The following is a 13,586-nucleotide window of genomic DNA, read 5'->3' as shown; positions in this document are numbered from 1 at the left end:
AACTTAGAAAACAACAAACAGAAACACATTTTTAAATACGGTACAAAATAAGGGATAATGATAATAAAAATATATAAGTCTGAAGGTGCTGGAAAATAACAAAACAAAAGCACGTTCAAATGTTCTGTGTTCAAGGCAGTTTATAGATGCATAAGGACACATACATCACAATATCATCACAATAATATCAGAGTAAATGCCCGTCAGTGCAGCAGCTTCTTCAGGAAGTAGATGTGAACGTGAGAGAACTGTCACAACTCAAGAGTCAGTGCTGGGATGGACTTTAGAGTTTAGCGGAGACAAAAGCCCCATGAACATCTACTTAGACCAGGGGTGGGCAAACTACGGCCCGCGGGCCACATCCTGTCCGCTGGGCCTTTCAATCCGGCCCGCCAAGCTTGTCCAAGTAATATTTTCAAAAATATAAATCCCCCTCTTTTTTTGCCCTCAGGCATCTGCTGCACTTGTATCCTTAATAAATATGACGTGAAATTAATTAAATAATAGACAGAAAAGTGATGTTTTATTTGATATTTAACTTTTGGGATTTTTTTTCTTCACACCAATGATCGCAGGCCGGCCCTCCACTACTTGCCTGGATTTGAATATGGCCCTCGGAGGAAAATAATTACCCACCCCTGACTTAGACATTACTCCAAATCAATGTCCTTTTATTGTTATTGTTATTTTTGAGTAAGTTACATTGGTTTGCTAATCAGAATACTAGACAATGAAATCATAATAACATAAATTGGTTAAAACTATTTAAATGTGTATACTTATTAAAAACAATAAAAAAATACTTAATTGTTAAGTTCAATTACATTTGACATTTGTGTTTGTGATCCAAACAGATCTAGTGCCACACACACAGTGAGGCCTTTTTAACCGAGTGCGTCCAGAACTATGACACCCAGGTTATTATTGAACATCACTCTCCCCTCTTTCTCCACACTGCACTGGGGGTCTCGCAGCAGCTTCAGGACCCCCTGTCTGAGCTCAGGCGGGGCCGTGTTACTGAAGTCCAGCACCTCAGTGAGGAAGTCCAGCATCAGCTCTCCGGTCTCGTCTCCATCGGTGAAACATTCAGTGATGTCCATGTGTGACGGCAGCTCGTAGCTCTTATAGGGGACTCTGCGGTGGTCCAGAAGCCTCTTGATGTCTCCGGTGGTCACGCACTGACTGATCTCAGTGTTACACAGCTGACTGCGGAAGGTTTCCCACAGTTTTCCCCAGCCACTCTCACCTGAAACGGAACACACAAAGAGATCAGGCATTTAATGATTTGTGGTGTTTTTTTGTTCGACAATGTTTTTAAAAGTCACTTTTACTGAAATGTACAATCTAGTCCTGCCCTGGTCTTGTGTTCTCAGGAGTTGTGACACTGATTTTGTGGCGTGAAGCTGGAGTGTGATGTAGAGTAAGATCAGGCTCTGACGGCACGCAGAGCAGCCGTGTGTGGAAGCTGCACCATCATAAGTAATGAGCAGCTCAGACCGAACTCTGAGGAAGCTCATTCTGCCGGAAGTCTAATTTCACTGTACCTCAGTTTTTTTCTCCTTTAAACATGTTTAGTTATTAGAATCAATGCCTCAGAAGTCACAATCTTTCAAAGCTTGTGACGACGAGAGCACAGCAGCACATCACCTGATGTGAGCTGCACTCTAGAAAACAGCCCCAACACCACAGTCGCAATCAATCCAACTGCAGTGTGAACAGCCCTTTTCTCCTACAGAGTATTGAGTATTTGCAGCACTGTGTGACTAAATCAGTCCAATGTTCACTCCTAACATCTCTTTATAAAGCATTCATGTGTGCAGCTCGTATTGCTTTGGCGTAAGAGCTGATTGGCTGATTGGCTGTGTTTAGGAGGCCGACCCCGTCTCTGTCTGTGATAAAATGTAAATATATGATTATATTTCTGTGATGTATTTTATCTGCATAATAGTGATATGACTATATTTGTATATTATCTGCATCATTAGTCTAAGAGAAAAACAGGATGTGTGACAAACTGCATTTGTTTGTGAAGGTGTCGTAAAGATGGAGCAAAGAATTTTTATCCTAGGGAGTGGGGTAACACCCCAGGGGAGTTAGATAAACATTACCCAAGGCTTTATCTCTAGGAAAAATACCAGCTGTTGTAAGAGACAAGTGCCTTGATGTGAAGCTGACCAATGAGAAATGTGACCCGCCTATTCCATAATATCTAATAAAACCAACCTGCATGAGAAAAAACTTTGTGAGACCAGGAGGGTCACCGAGCTGCTTACAACAGCCTGGTTGACCCGACCCGGCGTTTTCTCCCATGCATGCCACACAAACGTCTGATATTTCTGTGTCGTTTCCTATTCTAAGTTAAATTGTGTTCTCTATGTGTTAAGGAATAGCATTGGAAATGCACACGGTCACTTAATGTGTCAAAATGTTTGTGCGACTTGGAACGATTTAGGAAGGCAGCTAATAATTTAAACTAGCTCCCCCTTTTCACAGACGGGAAATCTGGTACCTCTGTTTTAATACACAATTCACTTAGATTCTATATTACGCGAGGAAAAGACGATGAATGCTTGTAGAATTGCAGAGTGAGCTGAAGGCATTACATTCTTTGCACACTTTGAATAAAATTGGTTGGACTGCATGTTTCCTTAAAGCACGACTCCACTCACCTGACACTAAAATAATCAGGAGCTTTCCGTTCTTGTCGAGGAGGCTCTGAAAGAAGTCGATGGTGGCCTCAGGATCTTTCACATAGTACAACATCTGTGAATTACATTACAAGCTTGTAACTGACTGCACTCACAAGAATCCTAGATAATGTCTAGATAACGATGAGATGAGGTGACATGAGGCATTGTTATCAGACTCGAGCCTGTGTCAGAAATGTGGCCTGACCTGGATCATGTGGATGAAGTCAGCCTTCTTGGTGATGTTCTTCTGTCTCCACTGCTCCTCAAACTCAGAGGCTGTCATCTCGTTCCAGGTGAACTTGATGTAATCTAAATCCGGTTTCTGGCCGACCATCACTGTATCACACAAACAGACTGTTAAGAATGCAGTTTAGCTTTATTAGCTTTTATTTAGCTCATTTTGCTTTGATAATTGACATATTGCTCATAATATTCTACTATATATATATATCACTATTTTTAAGAATCCAATACATCACATGTGTCAAATACAAGGCCCGCGGGGCCAAATCCGGTCCGCCAGACGTTTTAATCTGGCCCGCCGAACATTTCAAATTTATATTTCAAAATAAAAAAAGGGAGAAGTGCACTTGAGCAGAAGGGATGTTCCGGTGACGTCACTTCCGGTGAGTGTATCGCGTTTTCAGAGCTGTTCGTTCTTAGAGCTTTTTATCGATTAATCCACGAATTATACACACTATTTACGTATCATATACACAGAAGTGAAAGTTCGATTGCTCCGCAAACAATCCGGAGCCTCAAACCGCTCACTTTTCTGTATTTCGTGGATTAAAAACCCTCCTCACTCTCTAGCTCCAGCCTGAACTAGCCTAGCGTAGCCTAGCCGCTAGCGTCATGGCTGGACCTACCTTTACCTGTTTAAGCTGTCATATGTCGAGTCAGAACCCTGGCTCCTTCTCTGATGATAGGTGCGTGAAGTGCAGTGTAGTGTTAGTTTTGGAGGCCAGGGTTACGAAGTTAGAAGCGTGGATCCGCTGTTTAGAGGAGCTAAAGTCCAGCTATAGTCAGGTATTAGCATCAGGTTTACCGGACCGTGCTACAGGGCGTAGCATTAGCATTAGCAGTAGCAGTAAGGCCGAGCTCAGCCCCCCAGCGTCTCCCGTGCAGCCGGGACTAGACCAGGAACAGAATAGGGACCAATTTGTGACAGTTTGGAGGGGACAAGGCGCTAAACGCCGAACCTTAACGCACCGTGAGCTTCACGTCTATAATAGGTTTTCTCCCCTCAGCGATCACACGCCCGCTGAACACACTAGAGAAACTCTTGTAATTGGGAGTTCTATTGTTAGAGACGTGAAGCTGCCAGCGGCTAGCGTTAGGTGTTACCCGGGGGCCAGAATGGGTGACATCGAAGGAAACCTTAGGATCTTAAAGCAGAGTAGGACCCGTTTCCGGCGAGTCGTGATTCACGCAGGCGGTAACGACGCCCGGCGGAGACAATCAGAGGTGCTCAAAGTTCAAGTAGCCGCGGTGTGTGACCTAGCGAAGTCGATGTCAGACACTGTAATATTTTCTGGTCCCCTGCCCAATCGGATCAATGCTGAATTGTACAGCCGTCTTTCAGCATTCAACAGCTGGTTATCTAGATGGTGCCCTCAAAACAACGTTGTCTTTATTGATAACTGGAGTGCGTTTTGGGGAAAGCCCGGGCTCATACACAGGGATGGCATCCATCCGACTTCGGAGGGTACATCCCTATTAGTTCGGAATTTGACCAATAGTCTTAGTCGTGTTAAGTGACCATCTAGGGATGAGCCCCGGGAGCAGAGCAGCAGTTTAAGACGCTCCTCTGTCACTGAACTCTCGCCCGCTCTGTCACATGTGAAGTGTTCAGATTCAAGACAGATAGAGACTGTGTGTGTCCCTCGTGTCCCTCGTGTCCCTCGTACAAATAATGCCAAAAAGTCACATCTCAGAAAAAATATTTCAGGCGTCAGACCAAATAACTTAAGGAAAATAACAATCACAAATGACACAAATACACAAATGAATAAACACGTAAAATATGGACTGCTAAACATTAGAGCAATTTCCTCCAAATCGCTCTTAGTTAATGAATTAATTAGTGACTATAACATAGATCTTCTAGCTCTAACTGAAACGTGGCTTCAACAAGACGACTACGTCAGACTAAAAACCACCCACCCATGTTAACCCCACCCACCCATGTTAACCCCACCCACCCATGTTAACTTTCAGACCGCCAGGAGCACAGGCCGAGGTGGTGGTGTGGCAGTGATCTCACACTCAAGCCTACTTATGAGCCCTAAAACTAACAATGCATTTCACTCATTTGAAAGCCTTATGCTGTCGATCACATGTCCAAATATGAAAAACCAAAAAGGAGTTTTGTTCATAGTTATCTACCGACCTCCTGGTCCCTATTCAGAGTTTTTAACAGAGTTTTCTGACTTTATATCAAACTTAGTGTTAGCCTGGGATAAAATAGTTATAGCTGGAGACTTTAATATCCACGTGAACATGAGTGATGACGCTCTCAGTAATGCCTTCAGCGCCTTGTTAGACAGCATTGGTTTCACTCAGAATGTAAATAAACCGACTCACAGTCATAATCACACTCAGGATCTTGTCCTAACGTATGGAACAGAGATTAGTGACCTCATTGTCCTCAAAACCCGATATTGTCAGATCATTTCCTAATTACCTTTCAGTTTATTTTTAAAGATCATCCAGTCCCACAAAATAAAGTTATAATGAAAAGGACAATATCTGAAAAATCTATCTCAAAATTCAAAGAAATAATAGAGCCAATATTCAGTGACATGTCATGTGATCCTGCTGAACAGTTTTAGTCCCAGTTTAAGTGATCAATGTGTCGACTTGACCATGAATTCTCTGAAGTCTGCTCTTGATGTTGCAGCACCGTTAAAACAGAAGGTCATTAGGCCAAAGCGCGCCTCCCCATGGTACAACGAAGAAATGCGTTCACATAAACAAAGGGTTAGAAAGTTAGAGGGATTATTTCGTCGCTCTCACACAGAAGAATCCCTAAAAGCATGGAAAAGTTGCTCCTGTCCTATCAGCAGCTCTGTGTGAGGCCAAAACCAGATATTATTCAAATCTAATAGAAGTCAACAAAAGTAACACTAAATTCCTTTTCAGCGCTGTAGCTAGGCTAACAAACTGTCACAGTGCAGTAGAGCCCTCAATCCCAGCTACACTTAGCTCTGATGATTTCCTCCTATTTTTTAACAATAAAATAAAAACAATCAGAGATAAATTAGATGAAATTACCCCCGCTATTAGCCCTGAACTAGCCCAAGCTGTAAATCTAACGTCCCATATAAATCCACCTGTAAACTTAGAAAGGTTCACAGCTGTTGATCAAGCAGAGATAACTTCAGCCATTATGTCCTCTAAAAGCTCAACTTGTGTCCTAGACCCCATTCCAAGCAGACTCCTCAAAGACATTCTTCCCCTAATTATAGACTCTACTCTTAATATAATAAACACCTCACTCCAAAGTGGCTATGTTCCACAGTCCTTCAAACATGACTTCATTAAACCTCTTCTGAAAAAGCCTAATCTAGATCCCGACCTATTGGTAAACTACAGACCTATTTCAAATCTTCCCTTTGTCTCTAAAATCCTTGAAAAAGTTGTAGTAAAACAGCTTTGTCGCCACCTGCAAGACAATAACTTATTTGTAGTTTTCCAGTCAGGGTTCAGAGCCCACCACAGCACTGAAACTGCACTAGTTAAAGTCACAAATGATTTGTTATTAGCCGCTGACGATGGACTGGTCTCAATCCTGGTTCTGTTGGACCTCAGCGCAGCGTTTGACACCATTGACCACAACATTCTACTGCAGAGGTTAGAATGTGATGTAGGTGTTGGAGGAACAGCCCTCAGCTGGTTTAAATCCTATTTATCTGATAGGTACCAATTTGTTCATGTAAACCAGAGCTCCTCACCTTGCTCTAAAGTAACTTACAGCGTGCATCAGGGTTCAGTATTCGGTCCAATTCTGTTTACTCTTTATATGCTGCCATTAGGCAACATTATCAGGTCACATGGCATTAACTTCCACTGCTATGCAGACGACACTCAGCTGTATTTATCAATGAAACCTGATCAGAGCGATCAAGTAGACAGACTTAGTGCTTGTGTGAAGGAGATAAAAACCTGGATGACACTTAACTACCTGCTTCTTAACCCTGAAAAAACCGAGGTCATTGTGCTTGGCCCTAAGTATCTACGAGACGCTCTATCTGAGCAGATAGTCACACTGGACAATGTCAGTGGAGCCTCTAGTTCTACTGTAAGAAACCTCAGAGTCTTATTTGACCAGGAACTCTCATTTAAAGCTCATGTAAATCAAGCTTGTAAAACAGCCTATTTCCATTTGCACAACAAGAGCCAAAATCAGAAGAATCCTGCCTAAAAGCGATGCTGAAAAACTTATCCATGCATTTGTAACGACTAGATTAGACTACTGTAACTCCCTGCTCGCAGCGTGTCCTAAAAGCTCCATAAAAAGCTTTCAACTGGTTCAAAATGCAGCAGCAAGATTACTATCAGGAACAAAAAGAAGAGAGCACATTACGCCGGTGCTGGAGTCTCTTCACTGGCTCCCTGTCGAGTTTAGAATCAAATTTAAAATTCTACTCCTGACCTACAAAGCAATAAATGACATGGCCCCATCCTACCTCAAAGATGCTATAGAACCATATCATCCAAACAGAGCTCTTCGCTCTCAGAATGCCGGCCTTCTGGTGGTGCCAAGAGTCTCTAAAAGTACTGTAGGAGGTAGAGCGTTTAGCTACCAAGCCCCTGTGTTATGGAATCAGCTCCCGACCCATGTTAAATATGCTGACACAGTCTCTTCATTTAAGTCCAGGCTTAAAACGTTCCTCTTCGAAATCGCTTATAGTCAGAGTAGTTAGGAACAGAAACATAAACCCACAGCTTTAGCTACGCTGCCCTAGCAGTAACTGTGCTGGGGGAAGTATGACAGCTTGAGCACTATCCTCTTCTTCTGACTACTTATGCTATCAAACAATATTTATTTTTTAATTCCACTTGCAAACTGTTCACCGCCTTCTTTTTCTTTCTCTCATTCCTGAGGACCTGTGGACCCAGATGCCCCTCTCCTGGTGAAGTGGTCCCTGCCCTGTGTGGACGGTCCCTCATCTGCCTGAAGAGTGGCTCCAGTTCACCTCAGTCGGTCCCTCATCTGCCTGAGGAGTGGGTCCAGCTCGCCTCAGTCGGTCCCTCATCTGCCTGAAGAGTGGGTTCTGCTCGACTCAGACGGTCCCTCATCTGCCTGAAGAGTGGGTCCAGTTCGCCTCAGTCGGTCCCTCATCTGCCTGAAGAGTGGGTCCAGCTCCAGTCTCCTCGTGTCCGTCTGTCCGTCTGTGAGAGTCGGATCTCTCCTTCACTGGAACTCCTCCAGGTTTCTACGCTTTTTCCCAAGGAGGTTTTTTTGTAGTTTTTCCTGGCCGAGAAGGAGAGTCTAAGGACAGAGGACCCTGGAACATCGTCCCTCGCCACCACAGACGTTGTCTGACTCCCTCGCCACCACAGACATTGTTTATTCGGCCCTCAGAGGCGACTGTTGTTGTGATTTTGGGCCTTACAAAAATAAATTCTATTGAATTGAATTGAAGTTTAGTGGTGTGTCAGTTCAGGTGTACAGATAACTACACAGAAATGTTAGTTAGTACATTTAAAAGGTTTTTTAGATCTTGGGAAGTTTATTTTGTTATAAAGTCAAATGTTTATCTCTGTAGATCAACTCTGAAGTTGTGATGCACATAAACTGAAGCACAGTATTGGTGAAATTACACTTGTTTTTCTAAATACTTTTCAGTTTATGAGAACAAACGTTTTGTAATTTTTTTTTAATCGATCCAGTAATTGCTTCAAAACAGCGTAGGCTATATAAAGCTCTTTATTTCTTATATTTTTAATAGTTTTATGTTTTACGTTATGTTCGGCCCGCGACCCAGCCTGAGCGTCCAAATTCGGCCCGCGGCCCAAATGAATTTGACACCCCTGCAATATATTTTAACAACATTTTTCTTTGTGAAACCATTGAACCAAATTCCAAATGAAACACGCCCGTTTTAATCATCAAAACAATCAAAATGTCACATGTTTTGCATAAACAAGCAACACAATTCTAGTGCGCTCACAAAATAATTCAGGAAATTATACCAAAATTATTCCTGGCGATATATCGATACAACAGTCCACGGTATATTGATACTGTATTACCAAATTTAGTATCACGATACATTGATATTTTGGCACACGCCTTATTAGTGCATTAGTTCATCATTTACCACAAATAAGCTAATGTGTTGTAACCAAGTGTATGCTAAACCACAATACCATAAATATGAGTACCCTGATAATAATATAACATTATTCACCATATACAGTATTTTTGAATCAACATCTTTTATTTAATCAATTTCATTAGTGAGCATGTTCATTGACCTGTGCATTCAGAGAAAGCGAAGAATCTATCAATCAATCAATCAATCAATCAATCAATCTAATCGTTCCATCTACAATTAGACAAATAATAATAATAATAATAATAATAATAATGTATTTCTTCTAAGTACAGCTCCTAATATTGACTGTTCCCCTCCTTGAGAGTGAATAATGAATGTGTCAAGTGCAGTGTGCACCTCTGTATTTGTGGAGCTGCTGGCTGCTGGGCTCCACCACCTCGTTATCCACCAGCACCCGTGGGTGCTTCAGACGCAGCTGAGAGAGCATCTCCAGGTCAATCGTACCTACATCACAGGGAAGTGCTTATTCAACAGTACACAGACAAATGTAATGACTTTCAATGCCCAACCTGCTGTTTATGGAGACATAATGCTGTGCTTTATGTCGCCATATTTGTTGGTGAAACAGATTCAATCTTTTGACAAGTCATTTTGTTCTTGGTTTTATTGAAGCCGAGACATTGAACAAAGAGGAAATTAGACCAAGACGCTGATGTGACAGGTGCAGAATCTCTCTGAGCGCAGAGGGAATACCTTTAGGAGAGTTTAAACTTGATTTCATGGGTTTTATTGTCCATTAGAGAATGTGTAACATCTCATTAACATCACATTAGATCCTGTTATAAGAGGGACATTTAGAGGATTGACTTTGACTGAACTGAAGGATAATAGCACAAAGGGGAAATAATTCATGTACTTTCTCTGAGGTAATATAGGCCCGGCCTACAGTACAGAGAGTGTGGTTTGGGTCACAATAAACAACAGAGTTCATTTAAGTCCCACTCTGCTGCTCAAGTTAAATATTATACAAAGGAAAGCTGCACGCACTTCGCACCGTCTGAACCAACAGGTCGGCACAGTTTGTTCTGTTATAGCGTTATAAATTAAAGCAGTGACAGATTAGACAGCTCACCTTAGCCCTCTGCTGCAGGAGACTAAATGTTACTGATTCATACATTTTCAGTGCTGCTTCAAGTGCTTCAAGCTCTTACCTGCTCCACTTCCAACCCCGATGACATTTAGCTGTGACTTCCCTTTGCCAACGCTGAGAAAAGACAAAAATAACATCATATCATCAGCTTTCTCAGATACTATTCATTTGAAACTTCTTAGTAGTTTATACAAACATGTAAGAAAAGGTGTATTATAAGTTTTTTATTATGCAATGCGTGTATAAATAATGCATTTTATGTTTAAAAATGTCAAAAACCAAACCAATTTGGGACATATACATCAGAAAAATGGATAGAGCAAAGTTTAAATTTCTTTTGTTGACATAAAGATAGATCCCAAAAAAATACAGAAGGGACTTTGGAAATCTTATTTAGTATTTAATCACATTAGGATTAAATAAGGCTTAGAATAGATATCAGCAAATCCTTCTGTAATATCCATTAAACTAAATTCAAGTATGTACATTTTGGTGTATGCGTGCATTACTTTTGTGTTTATTTCCTTTTTGGAGAAAAATGCGATGTCCCATATAAAATAAGTGGAAAAAATGAAATAATAAAACATCTTTAGAATAATGTTGTCCAGATGAAATGTAAATATTGAGAGAAAAAAAGGAGTTTTGTCTCATACTATATATTCACATAGTTGTTTGTAGTTATTTAAGAGGTGAAACATATGATAAATACAGACAAACCATGTAAACTTAGCTCTCCATTTAAATGCTGTCTATTTATAATCAAACCTCTCTCTTTTTTTGCATGTTTTAGCTCCGTACAGGGCATTACCTGGCCAGTACGTCGGGCAGCGTGTTGTGGATGAAGTCTCTCATACACCGATGTTCAGAAGAGCGCTCCAGAAACAACTGGAAGGATTTCTGGTATCGCTCATCATCCTGAACCAGGCATTTTAGAGGAGAAGCCATTGTTCCCTGTGCGACAACAAGATCACTGTCAATGTCAAAGTTCACTTGGTTAGTGTCCTTGAAAGTCGCGTTACTATGACAGCTGTGGGTTGGCCAACAATGTCAGATTAGAATCAGAAATCAGAACATTGTAAAGAGGTTGTTGCTGATTGCCTGTAAAATAAAGGTAAAATAAATAAAATACAATAGAATTATGAACACAATCCTCAGACAGTTTGAATCAAAACACTTTGTAAAAGCAAAATAATGCATTATTTTACTGGATAATTATAGTCTAGAATCTAATTAACCGAATGCGTTATGGTATCCATTTATGCTTTTATCTGTCCCACAATGGGGACAAAGTAATGCAATGCAAAGTTCAAGAACAACAGGAAAATAAAGACGTGCAATCAGAAACATGATAAATAACTAGACAAAATACTTATATTTAACACTGTGCAAGAGTAAGACTGTTAGGGCACGTTCAGAGGTGTCATTATGTACTCTTAGGACTTGGTTTGGTCATGTTACAGCAAACACTTACATTCTGTGTGCTTTTTTTGATTATTTGTTTATTTTTAGCACATGTTCAATCCATTAGATGACCCACTTTCCATTCAATTGTTCACTTTATGTTTTCGTCACTTTTATTTTGAAGTGCCAGGTTTTGTCTGCAGCGCCCTCTCGTGGAAGCGGAATATAAGTGTTTCTGGACCGGTTTGTTTCGACGCGCGCAGCCAAGTCCCAAAGCCGATCCTCTGCCCACCACCACCTCTGACCACCACCTCTGACCATCACCTCTGACCATCACCGCTGACCACCACCTCTGACCACCACCTCTGACCAACACCGCTGACCATCACCTCTGACCACCACCTCTGACCACCACCTCTGACCATCACCTCTGACCATCACCTCTGACCACCACCTCTGACCATCACCTCTGACCACCACCTCTGACCATCACCTCTGACCACCACCTCTGACCATCATCTCTGACCATCACCGCTGACCACCACCGCTGACCACCACCTCTGACCACCACCTCTGACCATCACCTCTGACCACCACCTCTGACCATCATCTCTGACCACCACCTCTGACCATCACCGCTGACCACCACCTCTGACCACCACCTCTGACCACCACCTCTGACCACCACCTCTGACCATCATCTCTGACCACCACCTCTGACCACCACCGCTGACCACCACCTCTGACCACCACCTCTGACCATCACCTCTGACCACCACCTCTGACCACCACCTCTGACCATCACCTCTGACCATCACCTCTGACCACCACCTCTGACCATCACCTCTGACCACCACCTCTGACCATCACCGCTGACCAACACCTCTGACCATCACCTCTGACCATCACCTCTGACCACCACCTCTGACCACCACCTCTGACCATCACCTCTGACCACCACCTCTGACCATCACCTCTGACCATCACCGCTGACCACCACCTCTGACCATCACCTCTGACCATCACCTCTGACCACCACCTCTGACCATCACCTCTGACCACCACCTCTGACCACCACCTCTGACCATCATCTCTGACCACCACCTCTGACCATCACCGCTGACCACCACCTCTGACCACCACCTCTGACCATCACCTCTGACCACCACCTCTGACCACCACCTCTGACCACCACCTCTGACCATCACCTCTGACCACCACCTCTGACCACCACCTCTGACCACCACCTCTGACCATCACCTCTGACCACCACCTCTGACCACCACCTCTGACCACCACCTCTGACCATCACCTCTGACCACCACCTCTGACCACCACCTCTGACCATCACCGCTGACCATCACCTCTGACCATCACCTCTGACCACCACCTCTGACCATCACCTCTGACCACCACCTCTGACCACCACCTCTGACCATCATCTCTGACCACCACCTCTGACCATCACCGCTGACCACCACCTCTGACCACCACCTCTGACCATCACCTCTGACCACCACCTCTGACCACCACCTCTGACCATCACCTCTGACCACCACCTCTGACCATCATCTCTGACCACCACCTCTGACCATCACCGCTGACCACCACCTCTGACCACCACCTCTGACCACCACCTCTGACCATCACCTCTCTCCTCCTCCCTCATCCCGGGCTGTTGGGACGCGCTCCGCCGCTCACGATTCAGCCACGCGAACGGTGGAGAACCAGAAATGTTCCGTTCCGACAAGAGGCGCGCCACGTCTCTTTACGCCGCCGCGCTCCGTCTGACGCGTGTGTCGTGTTTCGCGTGCGGTAGTCGCATAACGCGGTAGTCTGCTTACCGTGCGTGCCGCCGCTGCTTGTGTGCGTGAAGTGCGTGCGTGCCCGATGCGTGCGTACGGAGGAAGAGACGGAACTGACCGGGGCCACTCCTCCCTCCGCGCCGCAACAGCGCCGCGACCAACAAACAGCGCGCATTGCGCAACAGAAAGCGAATCCCGGCTCCAGACTAAACTAACAACAAGAGATAAAACATTTGGCCGTTAAAATTATTGA

General features: G+C 43.6%; 1 protein-coding gene across 1 annotated transcript; it reads right to left on the bottom strand.

The window, feature by feature from the left end:
* Window positions 1–846: 846 nt before the first annotated feature.
* Window positions 847–11,133, bottom strand: hnmt (histamine N-methyltransferase). Its single transcript, XM_072445171.1, has 6 exons — window positions 10,936–11,133; window positions 10,189–10,241; window positions 9,374–9,481; window positions 2,896–3,026; window positions 2,670–2,763; window positions 847–1,246 (listed from the first exon to the last, which is right to left on the bottom strand). The coding sequence occupies exons 1-6, from the start codon at window positions 11,070–11,072 to the stop codon at window positions 885–887; spliced, it is 885 nt and encodes a 294-aa protein (XP_072301272.1). The 5' UTR covers window positions 11,073–11,133; the 3' UTR covers window positions 847–884.
* Window positions 11,134–13,586: the final 2,453 nt, after the last annotated feature.

This window comes from Eucyclogobius newberryi, unplaced genomic scaffold, assembly GCF_026437365.1.
Source record: "Eucyclogobius newberryi isolate DKJ021-1_F unplaced genomic scaffold, fEucNew1.0.hap1 SCAF_14, whole genome shotgun sequence".
Lineage (NCBI taxonomy): Eukaryota > Metazoa > Chordata > Actinopteri > Gobiiformes > Gobiidae > Eucyclogobius > Eucyclogobius newberryi.
Note: the sequence above shows the minus strand (reverse complement) of the source record. Positions and strands in the feature narration are given on the sequence as shown.

What these genes read in the sequence shown, in the direction of transcription:
- hnmt (XM_072445171.1), bottom strand. Translation starts at nt 11,072, where the DNA reads ATGGCTTCTCCTCTAAAATGCCTGGTTCAGGATGATGAGCGATACCAG. An exon ending in GCAGCTCCACAAATACAGAG is followed by an intron (nt 3,027 to 9,373) that starts GTGCACACTGCA and finishes TGTGTGATACAG; the next exon opens with TGATGGTCGGCCAGAAACCG. An exon ending in CCTGATTATTTTAGTGTCAG is followed by an intron (nt 1,247 to 2,669) that starts GTGAGTGGAGTC and finishes GTTCCGTTTCAG; the next exon opens with GTGAGAGTGGCTGGGGAAAA.